Source organism: Homarus americanus, unplaced genomic scaffold (genome assembly GCF_018991925.1).
Source record: "Homarus americanus isolate GMGI-L3 unplaced genomic scaffold, GMGI_Hamer_2.0 scaffold14439, whole genome shotgun sequence".
Lineage (NCBI taxonomy): Eukaryota > Metazoa > Arthropoda > Malacostraca > Decapoda > Nephropidae > Homarus > Homarus americanus.
Window position 1 is genome coordinate 32,501 of NW_024755892.1, and position 22,883 is coordinate 55,383.

At 44.3% G+C, this 22,883-nt stretch overlaps 1 protein-coding gene across 1 annotated transcript in view; it reads right to left on the bottom strand.

Moving 5' to 3' along the window:
* LOC121856697 (helicase POLQ-like) overlaps positions 1–17,013 on the bottom strand; it is a gene marked incomplete at its 3' end in the record, with an annotated part of 42,649 nt that extends 25,636 nt beyond the window's left edge. The window contains 2 exon segments of the mRNA XM_042352388.1: positions 3,999–5,172; positions 16,890–17,013. Coding sequence (XP_042208322.1) covers positions 3,999–4,515 — 517 coding nt within the window.
* Positions 17,014–22,883: the final 5,870 nt, after the last annotated feature.

Consider the following 22,883-nt stretch of genomic DNA (forward strand, 5'->3'; position numbering starts at 1 on the left):
GGCTAATCATAAAAAAAAAAAAAGCGCGAAATTAAGGTTTTGTTTACATCTGGCAGTTGGCTGCTCTCTCTCTCTCTGCTTGTCTATACAGAGTACAACATTTAACCCTTCAATATATATGAGCAGTAAATAAGTGTTGCTTTCATATTCTTATGTAGAGTAATGACGATATATTTTCACATGTTGCGCACTTACATACGGAGCAGTCTCCTTTTTTTACCATCAATGGTTAGCTACTTATATTGTTCCATTTATTAACATTAAATAACATTACAGGTACTTCAACAACCATATTCATTTTTACATTAATTTACTACAGCTAAACTCAGGGTCTTATTTCTTCAGTTTTATATGTAGAACCAATCAGTCACTGGTTTTGTAAACTTTTATAAACAATGCCCGGCAGCCGTCTCGTCTCCTCTAATATTCCACGTATTATTAATAAATTGTATTGTTAATTTTTCACACTGCATACATTGATTCAATAAAACAAATTCAGAAACATTAATTAAAATATATATGAACAGTAAATAAGTGTTGCTTTCATATTCTTATGTAAGGTAATGACGATATATTTTCACGTGGAGAGCACTTACATATGCGATCTCTTTTTCTTTTTTACTATTGTATTTAGCTACTTCTATTGTTCCGTTTATTAACATTAAATAACATTACTTAAAACAACCATATTAATTTTACTACAGCTACAACCAAGGTCTTATTTTCTTCAGTTTTATATGTAGAACCAGTCAGTCATTGGTTTTGTAATCAACTAAACAATGCTGTGTCATTTCCTTGTTTGTTTAAATATTCTACTATATTAATGAATTGTATTGCCCATTTTGCACATATACATTAATTCAATCAAAAGAACATTCAGTAATAAACAATAATGAATCTTTTGTACATAAGAGAAATAACGCTGCTTACGATTGTACACGTCGTCTGAGTTAGCGAACCAGGTCCAAACCGTTGAAATTCGAGGTTCCGCCAAAATTTTAAATTATGTATTTTTTTGTCCAAATAAAAACGGTGAATTAAAACTTCATCAAAATTTGAGAAGCTACTGTATGACATTTCCCTTCAAAATGTCTTCAAGAGACACGCAAGCAGTGAAAGTGGTGCTAACTTAAGCGCAAGTCATTATCTGTCCAGGAAAAGGTGAATATCCATGGTCCGGCTTCCAGTCCAAGGTCCCAGGTTGCCCGGACTAGAGAGGTACAACCTGTACAGTACTGTAGGAATTGTTTTGTACTGATAGTAGTACAGTATTGTAGGAATTGTTTTGTACTGATTGTGGTACAGTATTGTAGGAATTGTTTTGTACTGATAGTAGTACAGTATTGTAGGAATTGTTTTGTAATGATAGTAGAACAGTATTGTAGGAATTGTAATGTTTTGTACTTATAGTAGTACTGTAGGAATTGTTTTGTAATGATAGTAGTACAGTATTGTAGGAATTGCTTTGTACTGATAGTACAGTATTGTAGGAATTGTTTTGTACTGATACAGGTTGTACCTCTCTAGTCCGGCAACCTCGGGACCTGACCGGTGCCGGACCATGGAAATTCACCCTTTTCCTGGATAGATAGTGACTTGTGCTTATGCTTGGAAGCACTAGCACCACTTTCTCTGCTTCATGGTCTCTTTGAAGACATATTGAAGGGTTAAATGTCTCTATGCTTTCTCATCGTAGAGTTTATAATCTGAACGTTTTTATTTGAACACACACAAAAAAAAAATTAAAATTTTGATCGGGAAACTCAAATTTCGACGGTTTGAACGCCCACCAACGTTCAGACGACGTACAATCATGTAAACAGCGCCATTTCTCTTATGTACAAAAGATTCATTATTGTTTATTACTGAATGTTTTTTGATTGACTTAATGTTTAAGTGTGAAAATACAATTCATTAATAATACGAGAATATTAAAAACACACAAGGAAATGAGACAGCATTGTTATGGATTACAAAACCAGTGACTGACTGGTTCTACATATAAAACTGAAGAAAATAAGACCTTGGCTGTAGCTGTAGTAAAATTAATATGGTTGTTTTAAGTAATGTTATTTAATGTTATTTAATGGAACAATAGAAGTAGCTAACAATAATGGTAAAGAAAAAGAGAGCCTCTGATAGTAAGACATGTGAAAACATATCATTACTCTATATAAGAATATGAAAGCAACACTAATTTACTGCTCATATATATTTTAATTAATGTTTGAATTTTTTTGAATTAATGTTGTGTACAAAATGAACAATACAATTCATTAATAATACGTGAATATTAACACGAAGATACGAGATGGCTGCAGCATTGTTGCGACAAAAAACCAGTGACTGATTGCTTTTCACATATAAAACTGAAGAAAATAAGACCCTGATTGTAGCTGTAGTAAAATTAATGTAAAAAAATTTATATGCTTGTTTGAAGTAACGTTATTTAATGTAATAAATGGAACAATATAAGTAGCTAACCATAAATGGTAAAGAAAAAAGTGAGATCATGATGTAAGTGCTATACGTGAAAACATATCACTCATTTCTACATAAGATAAGAAAGCACTTTTTGCTGCTCATATATATTGAAGGGTTAAATGTTGTACTCTGTATAGACAAGCAGAGAGAGAGAGAGAGAGAACTGCAAGATGTAAACAAACCTTAATTCTCGAGGCTTTGTTGTTGTATTTTATTATGGGGATTAGCCCAACCCGGCATAGGTCACTGACCCACATTGGGGCCTGAGGGGGCAAAATTTAATACTTTTAATAATAATAATAATAATGCAGATAAAAGGAAAAAAAAAAAAAAAAGCTGCCTATCTACCTATTGGACAAACTAAAATCGTTCCAAACCACGGGAGTTCCCGGACCACAGAATGCCGGACTAGAGAGGTACAGTACAACCTGTAGTAGTATTGTAGGAATTGTTTTGTACTGATAGTAGTACAGTACTTGTTGGAATTGTTTTGTACTGATAGTAGTATTGTAGGAATTGTTTTGTCTCTGCTCTTATCACAGATAGTATCACAGATAGTGAAAATGCATTACAAAACCTCGTGAACATATTGGTGAAAAAAGGTGAAAAATATGATTTAATAGTTAATGCTGTGTAAAGAATAAAGTGACGGTTGTTTCCAAGCGGGAAATAAATCCTGAAATATAAATTATGGAAGGCAACAGGGAACTTTAACAAGTGTAAAATATTGCATACAGTATTTGGGAAGTAATTTCTTGTGAAGATAGATGTACAGAAAAAATAAAAAGAAGAATAAAGCAGCAAACGCAGCATTTAATAAGTAAAATCCCTAATAAAAAGACATAACTAATAAAAAAAAATGCCTAAAGGCAGACTATTGTAAGAGTCAGAAGAGTGGGTGCTAAGAACATGCTACACTGACAGGAAAACAAATGAAGAATAACTTAGATTATACTTCTAATGAAATACTTGAAAGGTACACTAAGCAAGAGATCCAGCGACCCCACCCTGAGTCTCATACTGGCAAATTTTCCTGGCAATACTTGGTGAAGGAAGGCTGTATGTAAAGGTGATTGTGATTGGTGGATCTATTCTCGGCTGTATTACTGTCAGGATAATTATTAAACAATCCAAAGTGCCATGGGTGGTTGTGGATGGTGTTATAGTGCCATGGTTGGTTGTGGATGGTGTTATAGTGCCATTGTTGGTTGTGGATGGTGTTATAGTGCCATGGTTGGTTGTGGATGGTGTTATAGTGCCATGGTTGGTTGTGGATGGTGTTATAGTGCCATGGTTGGTTGTGGATGGTGTTATAGTGCCATGGTTGGTTGTGGATGGTGTTATAGTGCCATGGTTGGTTGTGGATGGTGTTATAGTGCCATGGTTGGTTGTGGATGGTGTTATAGTGTCATAGGTGTGTAGCTACAAGCAGTTGGCACACGCCTTGCAGTTGGCACACCTACACTTCTCACAAGTAATAGTTACTGTACCTATACTGTATGTTGGACACTCACCTGGCGGCTGTGTTGGAGTTAATTGTTGTATTCTGTTGTTAAATCTGCCAATTAATGGCTGAGAGTCCAGAGTGCTGGCAAAGCTTAACTCGGAATCTTGAGACTTAACACCACTTCCTTCCCCAAGCTTCACTATGTTTTTATCACATTTGCTATAATATCCTTCTTCCATCTGGCATAATTCTTCATCAAAGGAGTCAGAGATTTTGACACTAAATGAATCTGTCAGAAGTTCATCATCAAATATATCAGGGGAGGACCTGCCAGGGAGCTGCTGTTGTTCCCTCTCACCACCACTACTACTTTCTGCTACAACACTCACATCACATTTAGGGTTCTGACAGAATCTTTTAGAAATATTCTTAACACAAGGTAATTGGTGAACCTCAACACCGGTCTTCTCTCTCCCTTTATTGCGTTCTTCTGCATCTTTCCTTTTACCCCCGACATCTTTGTTGGTGGCAGGTCCTGTGCGGTGTTGTGGCTCGGGTCCTGTGTGGTGTTGTGTGCACATCATATTGACAAGAATTTACGCTTCTGTCTGACAGGGGAGTTTTTTTAGATTCGTTTTTTGATAATTTTCTCTTTGGAGTAGATTCCATTGACAGACACAGAGAATCTATTTGTTCAAAGTCAAGGTTTACTAGGACAGTCATCATGATTTATAAATGGGGAGCGTGTATTACTAGCTTCACTATTAGATGTTTGTGGGCGAGGTGATAACATGTGTCTGCTGTCCAACACAGGTGAGTCAACTACTTTTAACACAGTATTATCTAATGTTGAGGGGTGAGCAGACTCAGGTAGTGTGCTCCCTCCTGAGAGCTGATGGTCAACAACTACAACTGTAGTATTGTGGCTACATGTAGGTTTGTGGCTGTGAGTTATTCTCATCTTATTAACTCTCCTTCTGTGACTTTTCAGAACTGGGGATAAACGGAATTCCTCAGCAGCAGATTCCTGTGATCTTGCATCCACAAATTCAAGATCTGCCATTATTGGTGCAGGGTGTGAAGTTACAGCAACACGAGCCTCACCGAGTGTGTTCAGGGTGAAGTGGCCATTACCGGGGACGCGTCGGCACTCCGTAGCAGGAGTAGAATGGACGACTTTATCAGTATCCTTGTGTTGCTTCACGTCACTCATCCTTACAACAGTGATACAGCCCTCACGCCTGTAAGAAAAAAATACATTCCTGTACTGTAGATAATATGAAGAAAAAATAAATAAAAGCAGAACAATTCTTAGGGGCAGTGCATTTGTTCCAGCAGTACAGTACAGTATCGTACAGTCCCTGGAAAGTTTGCTTCCTTTATATTATTCTAGGTGTGCTGGGCACAAGACGTGTCTCAAAAATTATTTGAGCTGCAAGTAGTGTTCAAATTGGATAACCGTAGCTCTTTTAGACTGCTTCTACCTTGCTGACTATGAGAATGATGGTTGCCAAGCTTTATTCTCAACCAGACTCAATAGTCAATATGGTGGACAAGGTGACAACCATATATCAGCTTCTGTGGATGATGGAGTTGTCATCTTATTACCAATTTTTTTTTTTTGTGATTGACTCACAAAAACAGCTTAATTCATCTTTAAAACCAAGTTGTCTTAATTTTACAAAAAAATTGACATAGTGACCACAGGTGAGTTCATAATGGGAGCATTTTAAAAAAAATCACCAAATACAGTACAAACTTCAAAATCTGCATAATTTGTCACAAGAAAAAAAGGCAGTGAGGTAAAACAACTACGGTACGCCCTGATAATTCACGGATTTTTATTTCGCAGTCCTCTATTATTCACGGATGACACCCTGGATGTGCCCAACAATGTCTGCATGTAGTTTTAAAGTTGCTGACATTTTCGTGGGTGGGAGAGGTAGCCATTCATTTTAACGACAGTAATTTCCTTTACCTGTATTGAATATACTACTGTATGTATGTGTCTGTGTCAGTACACACACACACACCAGGTATACCCCGCTTCTGAGTTTCACTTCTGTATTTCCACGTTTCTGTACCTCCCGAACAGGAATGCTCACTTCTGGCAGTGCGTGTACCCTTTCTGTGAGGCGGCTGGCGGTCCTCTCGCGCGCGCCATTTTTGATTCAAACCTCCTGCCATCTCTCCACCATTCCACCATGTTGGAAAGCGGTAGCAGGCGGTAGCGATAGGTGCGCAGTGTATATCTTTGTTGCGTTATTGGTGGCGTCATATAGCGTGCTCGGACTAATGATTGGGCCAGTATCGCACCTCCCTCCCACTAGCTGTGATTGGTTTAATGTACTATGGCGTGCCCCCGCCCGGCGAAGCGTTCAACCCTTGACCTACCAGCAGTTACACCCCTCGGCTACCTGTATATGGGGTATCTATTGTTCCATAGAATGGCTTCCCAGGACCTGCTTACCACCACAAAAACCTTGCATTACCTGGACCCAGCAGCCTAAGCCAAAGTCTGGCGTGCCTAAGCCTCTGAAATTAAATACAATATCATCTAGAGTTGGAGAAAAGGAACAAAGCCAGGTTGATCTCTCGGCGCCAGCATAGTGATGCAGATCTCGATCACGGACAATTAAGAAGATGCAGCCAAGATAAAGGCACATAGACATCTGAGTCTACAGGTGCTTCTATAATCCAAATATTGCCACAACCAGGTGCTTCTCAAGGCTGGAGAGAAATTACTTGTGAGCTACTTGATTAGATCAGGCTTAGGCGGAACATGGCGGTGCACAGGCGCAGTTAAGAAATGCATACGTGATTGTATGCTGCAGTGTCACGTCAAGATGCAGGAATTCACGAGCCAAAACCCTTCAATGCTTCCTCCTGGTGGTTGCAGAGATTTAAGAAGAGGAACAAGATCACCAACATTAACGATGGTGGTGAAAGAAGCATTACCGACCCGTGTTCGCGGCAGGATTTTCCTCCGTTTTCACGTGAGATTATGGGCGAGGACAGTACACCGGCGACCAGGTGTTTATATGGACGGAATCTGGTCTTTTTAGAGCTTCCTTCCGACCTTCGTTGTGAAAGAGAATGCCAACAAGTGTCGAGGGCCAGGGGATCCAGTTACGAAGGAGGCGCTATCACCGTCCTGTTTACCATAATGCCTCCGGTACCTGTAAAGCTCAGGATTCTCGGTGATCACACAGCCGCATAAACCCGCCGCCTACAAAAGAGCATGGACATGACCAAGCTAAGCCTCCGCACAGCTGACCGCCCGTAAAGGCGTGGATGTTCTTCCTGTCCCTACCTGGTTTGATGACTGTTCGTTCAGCAGTGAAGAAGTACTGTGAGCAACAGAATGTTCCATTCAAGATTTGTTGCTCTTGACAGCAGCACCGAATTTCGCCCCCAACTGTTAGGTGGTACTAGCGTAAAGTGGTCTTCCTTCCTCCCAACCACTCGTCATTAATACAGCCCGCCAGACCAAAATTGATGCCAATGTGGCCATTCTCTGCAAAAGTTTAAGCTCCTGGCTGACTATACCAGCACCAAGGATGAGTTCTTGTGCGGGTGACTTGTTAGCAAGAAGCGAAGAACAACAGTTGGTGACAGGAAGTACTTGTGAAACAATTTTGGAGAAAGTTTAGCATGAAAACTATGAGAACTTCTTGGTGGAGCATGGGATCAGCTGTCTGTAGCTTAGCGGATGGAATCACATGAACGTAATGGTACCAAAGGTATTAGGTGGGAGGTGAGTAAATCAGCGACTGGTGAGAGTTCAGACTGTTGCAGTAGCAGTGGACCTTGCCAGAAGGCTGCCGCGAAGTGTTACAGCTGCAGGCTTCTCGAAGACCACTGCGGCGACATCCTGGAGGTGATAGGGATCTGATGTGACTGCCGGCGAGATGTTAGATGATGATGAGTGGCGTCAGTGAAAGAGGCGGGTAGTGCGTCATCCCAAGAAGCATAAGTTGTCGCATGGTAATGTAAGGGGTGCCTCGGTGTGTTGAAAACTCAAGCTCCTCCTTTCGATGACCCTGGCGATAACCAGTATGAAGTCTTCACTACCCGCTGTTGCGAGCCTATAGAATCCCTACATACCCGGTGTATCACGACAACATCAACACCAGCCCGTCAGCAAAAGCATTACAGTTCTTCGCCGCAACCCACCACAGCCAGCAGAAGCAGTGATAGTGGCAGAGACAATGATGTGGTGACTTTGAGAGTTTTCAGAGGCACTAATAGGTTGTGGATAGGCAGTGATGAAGACTCACTTGAAGGACAGTAGCCTGCCTCCCTCTGCCTCCCGGAACCAGCCTCCATTCCCGTGCAGCTGACCCATCTCTCTTCTACTAACATAAGTGTTAACCCCTAACATACTTGTTTTCTACAACCTAACCTACAATCATTTTATTCTCTTATTGATTGTTCCCTTCAATATTATGTGTGTGTGCATACTATATAAAAGTTAAGATGTTATTTTTACAAGCGTCACGTGTGTGGAAAAGAAGAGTGGGTTGAAGAGTGCGGCGTGGTCTCTTCAATTAATCCCATATGTTATGTTATTCACTTTCTACGTTTCGCTTTCGCGGTTCGCCGTGGGTTCAATTGACCCAGCGTAAAGTGAGGTTCTGTATATATATTTACCTGTATATAATACAAGGTAAAAATGAGCCAATCTAAGGCAAACACAAAGGAATATACATTTCTTTGTACAGTAAATCTCGCATTTCGCACGATTTTTTCGTTTTTAATTTATGAGCACTACCTATAATAAGTCTTATATTTGGTAGTAAAATATAAGTAGAGTTCTTGAATCCCAGCCAACTGAGCCGCGTGATCCCTTGGCTGAGCGAGATCAGCAGATGACCATGAATCCAGCCAGCTGAGCGAGATCCCAACCAGCTGAGCGTGAGATCCCAGCCCAGCTGAGCGTGATCCCAGCCAGCTGAGCGAGATCGCCCACTGAGCAGATCCAGCAGATGGGCGACAGAGATCGCCAACTGAGCCGTGATCCCAGCCCAGCTGAGCGAGATCCCAGCCAGATGAAGGCAGATCCCAGCCAGCTGAGCATGAGATCCAGCCAGGCAGATCCAGCCCAACTGAGCGTGATCAAACCAGCTGAGCGAGATCAGCCAGATGAGCGTGAGATCCCAGCCAGCTGGTGAGATCCAGCCAGCTGAGCGGGCAGTCCAGCCAGCTGATCGAGATCCCAGCCAGCTGGCGTGATCCAGTAGCTGAGACGTAGTCCAGCCAGCTGAACGTGAAGATCCAGCCAAGCACAGGCGCGAGATCCCAGCCAGCTGAGCGAGATCCCAGCCAGCTGGAAGGCGTGATCCAGCCAGCTGAGCAGCGATCCCAGCCAACTGAGCAGCGTGATCCAGCCAGCTGAGCAGCGTGATCCAGCCACTGAGCGAATCAGCCAGCTAAAACCCGTGATCAGCCAGCTGAGCGAGATCAGCCAGCTGAGCTTGCGTGATCCCAGCCAGCTGAGCAGCGTGATCAGCCAGCTGAGCGAGATCCAGCCAGCTGGGCAGTGAGGCCAGCCAGCCTGAGCAGCGTGATCCAGCCAGCTGAGCGAGATCCCAGCCCAGCTGAGCGAGATCCCAGCCCAGCTGACGTGATCAGCCAGCTGAGGCGTGTGATCAGCCAGCTGAACGTGAGATCGCCGCTGAACGCGAGATCCAACCAGCAGAGCGTGAGATCCAGCCAGCTGGCGTGATCCCAGCCAGCTGAGCGAGATCCCAGCTGCTGAGCAGCGTGATCGCCACCAGCTGAGCGCAAAGATCCCGCCCAGCTGAACGTGAGATCCCAGCCAGCTGAGCAGCCGTGATCCAGCCAGCTGAGCAGCGAGATCCCACCAGCTGAACGTGATCCAGCCAGCCAGACACGTGATCCAGCCGCTGAGCAGATCCAGCCAGCTGAGCCGCGTGATCCCAGCCCAGCTGAATCGAGGCCAGCCCAGCGAGCGTGATCCAGCCAGCTGAGCGTGATCCAGCCAGCTGAGCAGCGTGATCAGCCAGCACGAGCGCGAATCCAGCCAGCTGGCAGATCAACCAGCTGAGCGTGGTCCCAGCCAGCTGGGCAGAGATCCCAGCCAGCAGACGCGTGATCCCAGCCAGCAGGCTGGCCATCCAGCAGCTGAGCCCAGCATTACAGTCCCAGCCAGCTGAGCAGTGAGCCAGCCAGCTGAAGCAGCGTGATCCCAGCCAGCTGAAACGCGTGATCCAGCCAGCTGAGCAGTCAGCAGCGAAACTGGCGTGATCCCAGCCAGCTGAGCCGCGTGATCCTGCCAGCTTAGCGTGAGATCCAGCCAGCTGGCAGCGTGATCCAGCCAGCTGAGCAGCGTGATCCAGCAGCCAGGCAATTCAGCTAATGGCAGCAGAATCCAGCCCGGCGGGCAGAATCCCAGCCAGCAATAAAAGACAACTGAACGCGCGTGATCCAACCAGCTGAACGTGGTGATCCAGCCAACGTGATCCAGCCAGCTGAACGCGAGATCCAACCAGCTGAACGTGAGATCCAGCCAACTGAACGCTGCGGATCCAACCAGCTGAACGCGAGATCCAGCCCAACTGAACGCGTGATCATACCAGCTGAAGCAAGATCCAGCCAGCTGAACGTGAGATCCAGCCAGCTGAACGCCGCGATCCAGCCAGCGAACGCGAGATCCAACCAGCTGAACACGTGATCCAGCCAGCTGAACACGTGATCCAACCAGCTGAACGCGAGATCCAGCCAACTGAACGCTGGATCCAACCAGCTGAATGCGAGATCCAGCCAACCTAACGCTGCGATCCAACCAGCTGAACGCCGTGATCCAGCCAGCTGACCATCCAACCAGCTGAACGCCAGATCCAGCCAGCTGAACGCGAGATCCAACCAGCGAACGCTGCGGGTCCAGCCAGCTGAACGCGAGATCCAGCCAGCTGAACGCTGCGATCCAGCCAGCTGAACGCGATCCAACCAGCTGAACGCTGCATCCAGCCAGCTGAACGCTGCGTGATCCAGCCAGCTGAACGCGTGGGATCTGTGCCAGCTGAACGTGAGATCCAGCCACAGCTGAACGCGGAGATCCAGCTAGCCAGCCCGGTGATCCAGCCAACTGAACACTTGTGATCCAACCAGCTGAACGCGAGATCCAACCACAGCTGAATGCTTGATCCCTTGCGCCAGCTGAAATTTTGGGAGATCCAGCCAGGAAGCTGAACGGAGATCTGTGTGGGGGGCCAGCGAACGCCGCGGATCCAGCCAGCGAGATCTGTAGCCAGCTGAACGTGAGTAGATCCAGCCAGCTTCGAACGCTGCGATCCAGCCAGCTGAACGCTGCGGATCCAGCCAGCGAACGTGAGATCCAAAACAGCTGAACGGAGATCCAGCCAGCTGAACGCCGCAGTGGATCCAGCCAGCTTAACGCTGCGATCCGTTTTCAGCGAACGGAGATCCAGCCAGCTGAACGCGGCGGATCCAGCCAGCTGAACGTGAGATCCAGCCAGCTGAACGCGGAGATCCAGCCACAGCTGAACGCTGCGATCCGGCCAGCTGAACGGAGATCCAGCCAGCCGTGAACGAGAGATCCAACCAGCTGAACGTGAGATCCAGCCATGAACGCTGCGATCCCAGCCAGCTGAACGTGAGATCCCTTCAACCAGCGATCGCGGATCCGCCAGCTGAACGTGAAGAGATCCAGCCAGCCGCAACGTGAGATCCAAAGCCAGCGAACGCAGATCCAGCCAGCTGAACGCGGAGATCCAGCCAGCTGAACGTGATCCAGCCAGCTGAACGCGTGATCCAGCCATAGCTGAACGGAGATCCGTTTCAGCGGAAAGTTCCTGAGATCCAAACCAGCTGAACGCGTGAGATCCAGCCAGCTGAACGCTGCGATTCAGCCAGCTTAGTTCGCCGAGATCCAGCCAGCTGAATGCGTGATCCAGCCAGCTGAACGCGTGATCCAGCCAGCTGAACGCGAGATCCAGCCAGCTGAATGCGTGATCCAGCCAGCTGAACGCGTGATCCAGCCAGCTGAATGCGAGATCCAGCCAGCTGAACGCGTGATCCAGCCAGCTGAATGCGTGATCCAGCCAGCTGAACGCGTGATCCAGCCAGCTGAACACTGGCCACCATCTTAAATGATGTCACAGCCCTCATACCAGTTACAGTCATTTCTGCTACAACACGTATTTTGTCAACGCGAATTGGTTGTAACGTGATTGATGAATAGGGGAATGCTGTTTGTATAATGCGAATTTTTGCAGACGAATGTTGGCTATAACACGATTCCATCCTCAATGTTTTAAGGGTGGCGCGGAGTTATGCAATGTTTACAGTTCATGTTCATCATCACATGTTCAAATGATTCACGTCTTTTGTTTGTGAAGTGTTTTTTGAGACACTAAATTTTGTTCTTTTTTTGCAAATTTAGCTGTTACCCATAAATACTGTATGAAAAGAATAAGTAAAAAGAATGTTTCACAGCGAGGACTAATAACGGTTTACACCAGAGCTCTCTGTTTACATCACGTGAACAGTTGAATCGCGCGGTTTCTGTCGATTGCTCCGTGATTTTCGCTGTTTTCTCCAATTTTGTTGTGTTAGCGATGAATATGGAAAGACAAGGTAAGAAGAACGTTTCCAAGAAGCGTTCTGGTGATCAAATTGCCGGTGGTGTATGTAAAAGAGGTTTACAAGAACGCAACTATCGCATTGCATCCCACGCCATCCTAGCGACCGCCCGGGCTGCTACTGTGTGCTATTTTGGGTGGTGCTACCACCTGTCGAGTCAAGATAATGGCCTCTACCGCCTGCTGGTGCTGGTGGGGGTGGGACAGACCCACCTAAGTGGCCAAATAAGGAAAAGGAGAAGCGGGACTATCATAAGGGAGTTAAGTTTGCCAATTACTCGATGCAGGATAAGCAGCGTGTGATTAAGTTACTTGAGGAAGGCCTAAAAGCTAGTTCCCAGAAAGCACAATCAGGTCTATAAAGGACGAACTTGTATCATTTGGAGGTTATAAATGGGAAAATCAGAGGTTGATATAGAGTGGCCAGTCTATATTGTTTTTTTTTCCCATTAGTTTATGTAGTTGCATTTAGCACAATTTTAATTTGGCACAATTTTTCCAGTCTATATTACTGTACTCACGAAATACAAGATCTTACAAGTAAATATGTACCTCCCCTGGTCAGCAAATGTTACTCGCGGATTTGGCAATTTGCGGCCATTTTGAGAACATAACCCCCACGAATTTGAAGGGCATGTTGAATAGTATTTCAACACTAACCTGGCCCGTAAGCCCCACCCCTCTTCTATACTAATAGCCGGTTGGTTCATAGAATATTTAAACTAAATATGTTCACAATAGGTAAGCAGACCTGTTATTATCTACAATAATGTTTAATATCTGAACTATCTAAATGCAAATCATTTCAAGGCATTAGCACTTCACAGGGGGGGGACTGTAAAACACTCGGGGGAACCAATCAGATATTTGTAGCTATAGATGAGGGGCGTGGCTTACGGGCCAGGTTAGTAAGGAAAGGGTATAGGTATATATCCCTCACTCTACAAATGGGTTAGGTTCCCGAAGAAACAGTTAAGCAATTTTTCATATAACGAATAAAAAAATACGTGGGAAAAATAGGGTTCAGTTCCCCAATGACAAGACAACCTCAATATCTGTCCCCTAAAGCATGAAATCAGTTCCCAGACAACAAAGAAACCTACCTAACTAATGATTAATAGTACACAACTACTGAACTGCAATTTACTACCTAACACATTAAGAACATTAATAAAATACTACCAAGATGAAAACCTGCAGTTAAAACCACTAAAGAAAAGCTGGAGGTAATCAAGGAGGAGGGCGGCGGCTCAACTTGGTAATGTATGTTTCCTTGTGTGTCTTACTCCGTATATATTCGTATATAATTCTACCTCGTTTATAGGTCGACCCTGATTTTTGACCAAGAAATCATTAATTTATGATATGCCTCGTTTATTCGTCGACCCAAGTTTTTGAGGGTAATGGAACAACAAATTAGGATAATAAAGCACCATATTTTATGGCAGATGAGGACATGACTGTTAGAGAAAAAGCTGTCTCAATGATAAGAAAAATTAGAGAGGAGAATCAGCAAAAGGAAGAATGCACTGGCAGATCTGAAGAGGAGGAGGAAGATTCTGATGCTGCTGTTGACGAGAATTTGTTAAACTATACTGATGAGGAGGGTAAAGATGGAGATGGGAATGAGGATGTGCCTCCTGTAGTCAACATGAGAAAGGTGGTGACTCCGAAACTAAAGTGGCAAGCAAAAACTATCATTCCATGATTAACTGGAGGAATGAACTCAAGACTGAGCCTCCTTACATTGCTTCTCTGTCAAATCTACAGGTTAATGACATTCTTGAGACACCATTAGTGGTGCCCAAGTGGCCAAACAGCACTCAGGCGGTCGAGAGAGGCATAAAAGTGATGACTGAAGCTTGCACTGAAGTGACGGGATACGAATCGAGAGATGGATATATTAGGCAAAGATTATTGTCTAGGAAAATGATGCCAAGGTTCCGCACAAAAAAGAATTTCAATATGAACTTGTAATGATTTTCTATACGGTGTACCTGTAAAATAACATGTGAATTAAATCGATGTCACCCATGTAAAATTTATCATTATCCTGGAAAACATTAAATGACACCTAATTTTTGGTATACACTAAAAGTTGACAAAAAGTCGTTCGCGATGCGGCAGGGTAAGTATGCATGAAATGGCATGAAATTTTGCACAGGTGTTTGTTACAGCCATACAAACGATGCCTGAAAAGTGCAGCCTGCAACTCAAATAAAAGTGTTTTTTCCCTGCCCCCTACTGTACTGTATAGCTACTCCCCGACTTATTTTACTTTAGGACGTAGAGCACCCCAAAGTTATAAACGACTGTACTGAAACATTTAGATCTCCCTATTCTGAGCATTTTGAACCCCATATATACATGGCGGAAATGGATAATAGCGACACAATTGAATTTAATTGATTTTATGTACTTTTCAGTCTTCGTCTGCGAAGAGATGTTATATGCGTGAAACCGAGTTAATTATGCATCACGCATGCCCAATATTGACTGACATCATCCATTCGTGACCAATGATGTATCAATATCATCACGCAATTTTTTTTCGACCAATCACATTTGAATTTTTTCAAAGGTAGCAGCCAGGGTATGGATTTGAATTTCAATGACCAGTCAGACAATGGCCATGGTGGAGGTTGGGTGTGATTCGTGCTCCTACGATTATTTTAAGTTTATTGTCAAGTTTTACGAGAAAGACGATAATTCTATCCAATTCTTACGAAATCATGGTGTACTCCATACGTCTGTTGAGTGCCCGTACTGTAAATTGCCTTGTAAACATAGAAAGGACAAGAACCAGTGGTTCTGTAATCGTTCAAGGAGGTAGAGTGGGTCCGACTAATTACCCAAATGTAGCCGCAATGAAGTCAAATAATGGTCCAACATGAATAAATCGGACTGCAAATCACTTCTCGACTAGTATTTGGTGTCACGAAGTCACAAAAAATTGGTAAACTTAATTTAATCTGAGTTAATAGATCGAGTGCATGTACCTAACCTAACCTCGACTAGTATTTGGTGTCACGAAGTCACAAGCAATTGGTAAACTTAATTTAATCTGAGTTAATAGATCGAGTGCATGTACCTAACCTAACACAACTCGGATTAAATTAAGTTTAACAATTTTTTGTGACTTTATGACAACAAATAATAATCGAGAAGTGATTCACAGCCCAATTTACGCTTGTAGGACCATCATTTGACTTCATTGCAACATTTGGGTACATTTGGGTAATTACTCGCTCCCTCGGTACAAGCAAGCGATCTATTAACTCAGTTTAAATTAAGTTTTCCAATTTTTTGTGACTTTGTGACACCAAATACTAGTCGAGAAGTGGTTGGCAGTCCGATTTATTCATGTAGGACCATTATTTGACTTCATTGCGGCTACATTTGGGTAATTAGTTGGACCAGGTAGTGATGACCCTGAACCTATCCCTGGTCCTTCCACTTCTAACTAAAGACATAGCGCGTCCCACCCAAAACCTCCGATTTCCCAGGTTCTTCCCCATTAGTGCTTGGGGGGGGGGGGCAAAAAACGAGCAATTTCTGACAAAAATACACTGGAAAAACATATTGGTGAACCCCTAGGGACTCGTGTCCTAAAGTAAAAATTTATCTAAATATCTTTTATTAGATATGCGAAGTTGTTGTGAAAAACTGCACTAGGCACTATAGTGTTGTACTATTTCACAGGTGGTGAGTATAATGACCAGGTGAAGTTAAGTTAGGTGAAGTTAGGTTAGGATATTAATACCACATTTTCCCTCTGTTTCAAAGCCCTGCAAATGAGGTCAAGACTGACAGGGTAGTAGGAAGGGTCATAACTGTGCTGTAAATATTACACCAACGTTATCACCATGAAAACTACATTGAAAATGGTGTTCTTTACATGCCTTTATCATGTGCCGGTGTTGGTGGAATAATTAAGGAGTGGATACAGGTACAGCATTTGTATTGACAGACTGTTGTTTAAGGTTAGGTTAAGTGAGTCAGAAGGCAAAACCTTTAATAACAATAGGGCAACACTTAACATAGACAACAACAAGTGTTATAGTATAGAATAAACCTTCGAGACAGTGATGGTCAGAGTGAGGGAATGAAGGTGAGGGAGTGAAGGTGAGAGCGTGGAGGTAGGAGTGAAGGTGAGAGTGAGGGAGTGGAGGTGAGGGAGTGAAGGTGAGAGCGTGGAGGTGGGAGTGAAGGTGAGAGTGAGGGAGTGGAGGCGAGTGAGAGGGAACGTAGGGCTGCCGGCGGGTGTACAGTTAATATCGCCAAACCTATGTTGTAATGATGTACCTGTTATAAAAAACTCTTATACTCACAAAAGGCACCAGTACTCCTCAACAGCACCATTATCTCACACCACCCGTCACACTACACTAAAACTAGCAATAATAATAGTAACAGTCTTTCCCTCGACCTTCCTTCAAACTGCTGGCGACTACAGTGTTGCCAACCAGTGCCGACCAAAGTACCCCAAGTCTCCAGGCAAAACTTCACCCCAACTTCCCATTCCACATATTTCCTTCCACTTATGGGAAAGTGAATATAAAAGTTGAAATACAATAGATAAAGAAGATATACTAAAATTATAAAATACCAGAATGGGTTAACAATTTATTAATTGAAAATAAAACATTTCTTATTGTGTATAGTGACTCTATACATATAACCAGAGGGAAATAATGATTGATTGTTTTGGAAGATTGAAAATGATAGAAAATAATAAATATCACCCGCTTTACTCTTGATGCACTGCACAACACCAGTGTTATACAGTGAAGGTGCACTGTACAACACTGGAGTTATACAGTGAAGGTGCACTGTACAACACTGGTGTCATACAGTGAAGGTGCACTGTACAACACTGGTGTTATACAGTGAAGGTGTACTGTACAACACCAGTGTTATACAGTGAAGATGCACTGTACAATACTGGTGTTATACAGTGAAGGTGCACTGTACAACACTGGAGTTATACAGTGAAGGTGCACTGTACAACACTGGTGTCATACAGTGAAGGTGCACTGTACAACACTGGAGTTATACAGTGAAGGTGTACTGTACAACACCAGTGTTATACAGTGAAGATGCACTATACAATACTGGTGTTAAACAGTGAAGGTGCACTGTACAACACTGGAGTTATACAGTGAAGGTGCACTGTACAACACTGCTGTTATACAGTGAAGGTGCACTGTACAACACTGGTGTTAAACAATGAAGATGTACTGTACAGCACCAGTGTTATACAGTGAAGATGCACTGTACAATACTGGTGTTAAACAGTGAAGGTGCACTGTACAACACTGGAGTTATACAGTGAAGGCGCACTGTACAACACTGCTGTTATACAGTGAAAGTGCACTGTACAACACCAGTGTTATACAGTGAAGGTGCACTGTACAATACTGGTGTTAAACAGTGAAGGTGCACTGTACAACACTGGTGTTATACAATGAAGGTGCACTGTACAACACTGGAGTTATACAGTAAAGGTGCACTGTACAACACTGGTGTTATACAAGAAAGTGCACTGTACAACACTGGTGTTATACAAGAAAGTGCACTGTACAACACTGGTGTTATACAGTGAAGGTGCACTGTACAACACTGGTGTTATACAAGAAAGTGCACTGTACAACACTGGTGTTATACAGTGAAGGTGCACTGTACAACACTGGAGTTAAACAGTGAAGGTGCACTGTACAACACTGGTATTATACAGTGAAGGTGCACTGTACAACACTGGTGTTATACAGTGAAGGTGCACTGTACAACACTGGAGTTATACAGTGAAGGTGCACTGTACAACACTGGTGTTATACAATGAAAGTGCACTGTACAACACTGGTGTTATACAGTGAAGGTGCACTGTGCAACACTGGTGTTATACAGTGAAGGTGCACTGTACAACACTGGTGTAAAACAGTGAAGGTGCACTGTACAACACTGGTGTTATACAGTGCACCTTCAATGAAATAAAAATCAATGGAAGTGATTCATATAATCACTTCCATTGCTTTTCAGACAATTGTTTTTCATTCATAGAAGTGTAAGTGTAAACAATTCAACGTACACAATATAAATTACCAAATAACAGCAGTAAAGTCACCGTAATAATAAGTTAAACTAAATCACTTCACGTTTCCTTATACTATGTACAGTTACTCTATAAAAAAAAAGTTTATTTTCAATGAAGACATAGAATTCATAAATTATGATTATTTCAAGCTTATCAATGCCTTTCCTCTTGGGCTACTTCATAACAAAACCCGTTTAAGTGTTCATACATTCACTGCGTTACTCAGAGTCACTGTCCTTATACGTATATAAAGTCATCTTCTTCACTAACATCAACAGAAATATTGAAGCAAGGATTATATCTCACATATCTATAGAGTGGAGCAGCCCAACTAGTGTTGTTGTTGACAATCTGTGTCTGTTTTGTTTTGAGATGTTTACAGCTGAGAAAATCCTTTCTGCTGTTGCACTAGAATTCAAATTAATAGATAGGTATGTAGTGGAATTCTCCCCTACAAACGCTGTTTGTCGCTGCCTAGCCGACCCCACCAATTCCCCAGTGTATGCCTCGTGGTCTAGGTCAACCAGCGCCGCCATACATCACGGAGCGGGGGTCAACTACTAAGCCACGCCAACCCCCGCTATTTAAGACCTGACCTCGTGGTGATCTCTCTCCTTCTACCTACACCAACCAGCCAGCAACACCTCCTCCGCCTGCCTGGCGGTCCTCTCTCCTCCTCCGCCTGCCTGGCGGTCCTCTCTCCCGCTGGCGAGCATGGCGACCAGCGCCGCCATACACCACGGAACCAAACAATTTCATACCCCACAAATGGTGACTCCCGGAGATTCGCACTCACACAGGATGGAGGAGAAACTGATCACGCTCCCAGTCTTCAAGCAGCATGGAAGACTGGCTTATCCACACAGAAGCAGCTCTGCTACTCTAAGCAGACACCAGCTCCTCTTCCTGCCCCAAGCACCACGTCCTACCGACCCCAGCACACCCGTCCTGCCTCAGACGCCGACCCCGGCCCAGCAGTAACCCCTGCCGCTCCTGACGCGGCCTCTGTTCCTGAGTGCGGACACACACACCCCTCTTTTCTCCCCCAGGTACTCCCTGCTAATGTCCTGCACCCTGCTGCTGTCGTGGACCCAACTGCTGTCACGAGCCCTCATCCGCTTCTGCTGACTCAGCCCCTGCTCCTGACCCAGGCCCACACACCTCAGCAGGCGCATCTGACGACTCGGTACCTGCCGTGAGGGAAGCACAACATTCATCGCCTCCACACACCCTTATTCTCCCTCTCTACTCCCACAGATATTGTGTATCTAGACAGTTGTCCCCAGCGACCGGCTCATCCACGCCATCGCCGTTGTCTCACATGAGGCATGCACCGCCCGTTCTGCCTCACATGTGCTATGCAACCCTGCAGACAACAAGTCTCCTACACCGCCTGGAGGGAAGGGGGAGTATTGTAGTGGAATTCTCCCCTACAAACGCTGTTTGTCGCTGCCTAGCCGACCCCACCAATTCCCCAGTGTATGCCTCGTTGTCTAGGTCAACCAGCGCCGCCATACATCACGGAGCGGGGGTCAACTACTAAGCCACGCCAACCCCCGCTATTTAAGACCTGACCTCGTGGTGATCTCTCTCCTTCTACCTACACCAACCAGCCAGCAACACCTCCTCCGCCTGCCTGGCGGTCCTCTCTCCTCCTCCGCCTGCCTGGCGGTCCTCTCTCCTCCTCCGCCTGCCTGGCGGTCCTCTCTCCCGCTGGCGAGCATGGCGACCCACAAGCTGTCCTTCTCTGAGCGTCCTCACCAACCAGCTCTCTCTACATCACGCTTGTAACCATGCTGCCTTCCCAGCACCAAGCTGCATTGTACATCCAATACAACATGTATATAGAGAGCACATTGTGAGTTTCCTTTCTCCATCCCATCCTGAGTGTGAACCAAACATCTCATACCCCACAGGTAACTGCATCAAATATTCTGCCTCTGCCCAAATTCCTCAAATTAACAGTTGATTCCCCATTTGCCTCAGGTTCCCTAAATCTGGGGATAATTCTCCAAGTTTGGCAACACTGATTGACTTACCCGGGCTGCCGCCATTCCTTTACCTTATTATTATATATGTTATTGTTTATCTTATTTATTTATATCATTTATTTTTATTATCTTATTTATTTTTATTATATTAATTATCTATATATTAAATCATATTTGTTTGTTATTTATGTTATATATATTTTTACCTAATCATATATATTTACCTTATGGCCAGCCAGTTGGCCACCTACTAGACGTGGCCATGTCGAAACAAGTGGCCCGAGTAAAATTCCTCCATGATTTTTAATACTTAATAGTAATAACAAAAATATAATAATTATTCAGTAAAGGTGTCATACAAATGAATAAGAATGTACAGTATATTGTGGGGTATGGGATGCTTGGTTCACACTCAGGATGGGATGGAGAAAGGAAACTCACAATGTGCTCTCATGTATACATGTTGTATTGGATGTACAATGCAGCTTGGTGCTGGGAAGGCAGCATGGTTACAAGCGCGATGTAGAGAGAGCTGGTTGGTGAGGGTGCTCAGAGGAGGACCAGCCTGTGGGTCGCCATGCTCTCCGGCGGGAGCGAGGACCGCCAGGCAGGCGGAGGAGGATGAGGTGTTGCTTGCTGGTTGGTGTAGGCGTGGCTTAGTAGTTGACCTCCGTGATGTATGGCGGCACTGGTTGACCCAGACCACGAGGCACACACTGTGGAATTCGCGGGGTCGGCTACTCAGCGACAAACGGCGTTTGTAGGGGAGAAATCCACTACAATATAAACTAAAACTATGCAGTTATGCAGATTCCTTGTACAATATACAGTTGAACTTGAATATAAACAAAGTAGATTTTGTATTTTTTTTAGATTTCCCCCGAGGGGGCTAGTTTATTGGGCACCCCCTTACATCCCGTGCAAGGTGAAGCGTTTACAGCGCCCATCTGGGAAGCATGCGGAGTTCATGCTTGCTTTTATGACTCGTGCATTAAGGGTGTAAAAGCCTGAGGGGTCATGGGTTTTGTCAGCAGTTTACATAAAGTGACAGAATGATGAGTGTGTTGGGTGAAAATTCCCGGTACAATTTATCTGTTTATGGCAAAGCGTGGCAGGTCCCTAATAATGTCAAGTGCCAGGCCATAGGCATTGACAATATTGAGGGACATACCTTTTAGTGTGATTGTGATGGCGTGTACGTCGGTAGTGTCGGCTTCAAAGGGGACGTCGAGAGGTTGGTAGGGGACATCCTTCTTAGTCCACTAGCATATCCTTAACATGTTGGAACAGAAAATTATCTCTCAGAGATTCTACAAAAAAAGATTAGCGAGGTTATTTAAGTCATTTGGGGTGAGCTCATTTTCCAGTCGATATTGCTATAGTTAAAGTCCCCTATGATAAGGGGGTGGCTAAGGTTGAGCTCCGTTGCGCTATCTATTAAGGCTCTTAAGTTCCTTTGGTTTAATAAGTTACAGTTTGGGGATCTGTAGATACACCCAACAATAAATAAGTCCACCCCCTTTAAATTAATTTTACACCAATTGGATTCTCCAAAAACATCATCTCCCTGTACCCTCACCTGGCTGGCTCTAATGTTTTGCCTAGCATAGATAACCACATGGAAGTCACACATCCTCAACATTACTAAAGCTACCTCCCAAAAGCTGGGAATGCTGTGCAGATGCCGTAGCTACTTCACTCCTGAGCAGTTGCTTCAAGTATATAAGGGATTCATTCGTCCTATCTTGGAGTACTGCTCTCATATCTGGGGTGGCTATTCAACTGTTAGATAGGGTGGAATCAAAGGGTTTTTGTCTTATTGACTTTCCTCCTTTAGTTGATAATCTTTCTTTCCTTTCTCTTTGCCGCAATGTTGCTTCACTCTCTCTCTTTTACAGGTATTTTAACGGGCAATGCTCGGTGGATTTGGCATCCTGTGTACTGTGGCAAGGCCGTGGGCTCGTAACACTCATCTTGCCCGCGATGTCCACCGTTTCTCTGTTGATTTTTTTTTCTTGGGCACCCCCCCTACATCCTTGTGTAAGGTGAAGCGCAGAAGCGTTTACAGCGCCCAACAGGGAAGTATGCTAAGTTCATGCTTGCCTTTATGTCTCACGAGTTAAGGGCGTAGAAGCATGAAGAGTCAAGGGCGTAGAAGCCTGAAGAGTCAGTGGTTTATGTCATCAAGTTATTGGAAGCTCGAACAACTCCCTGAATACGAATTCGCAACTTTCGACTTA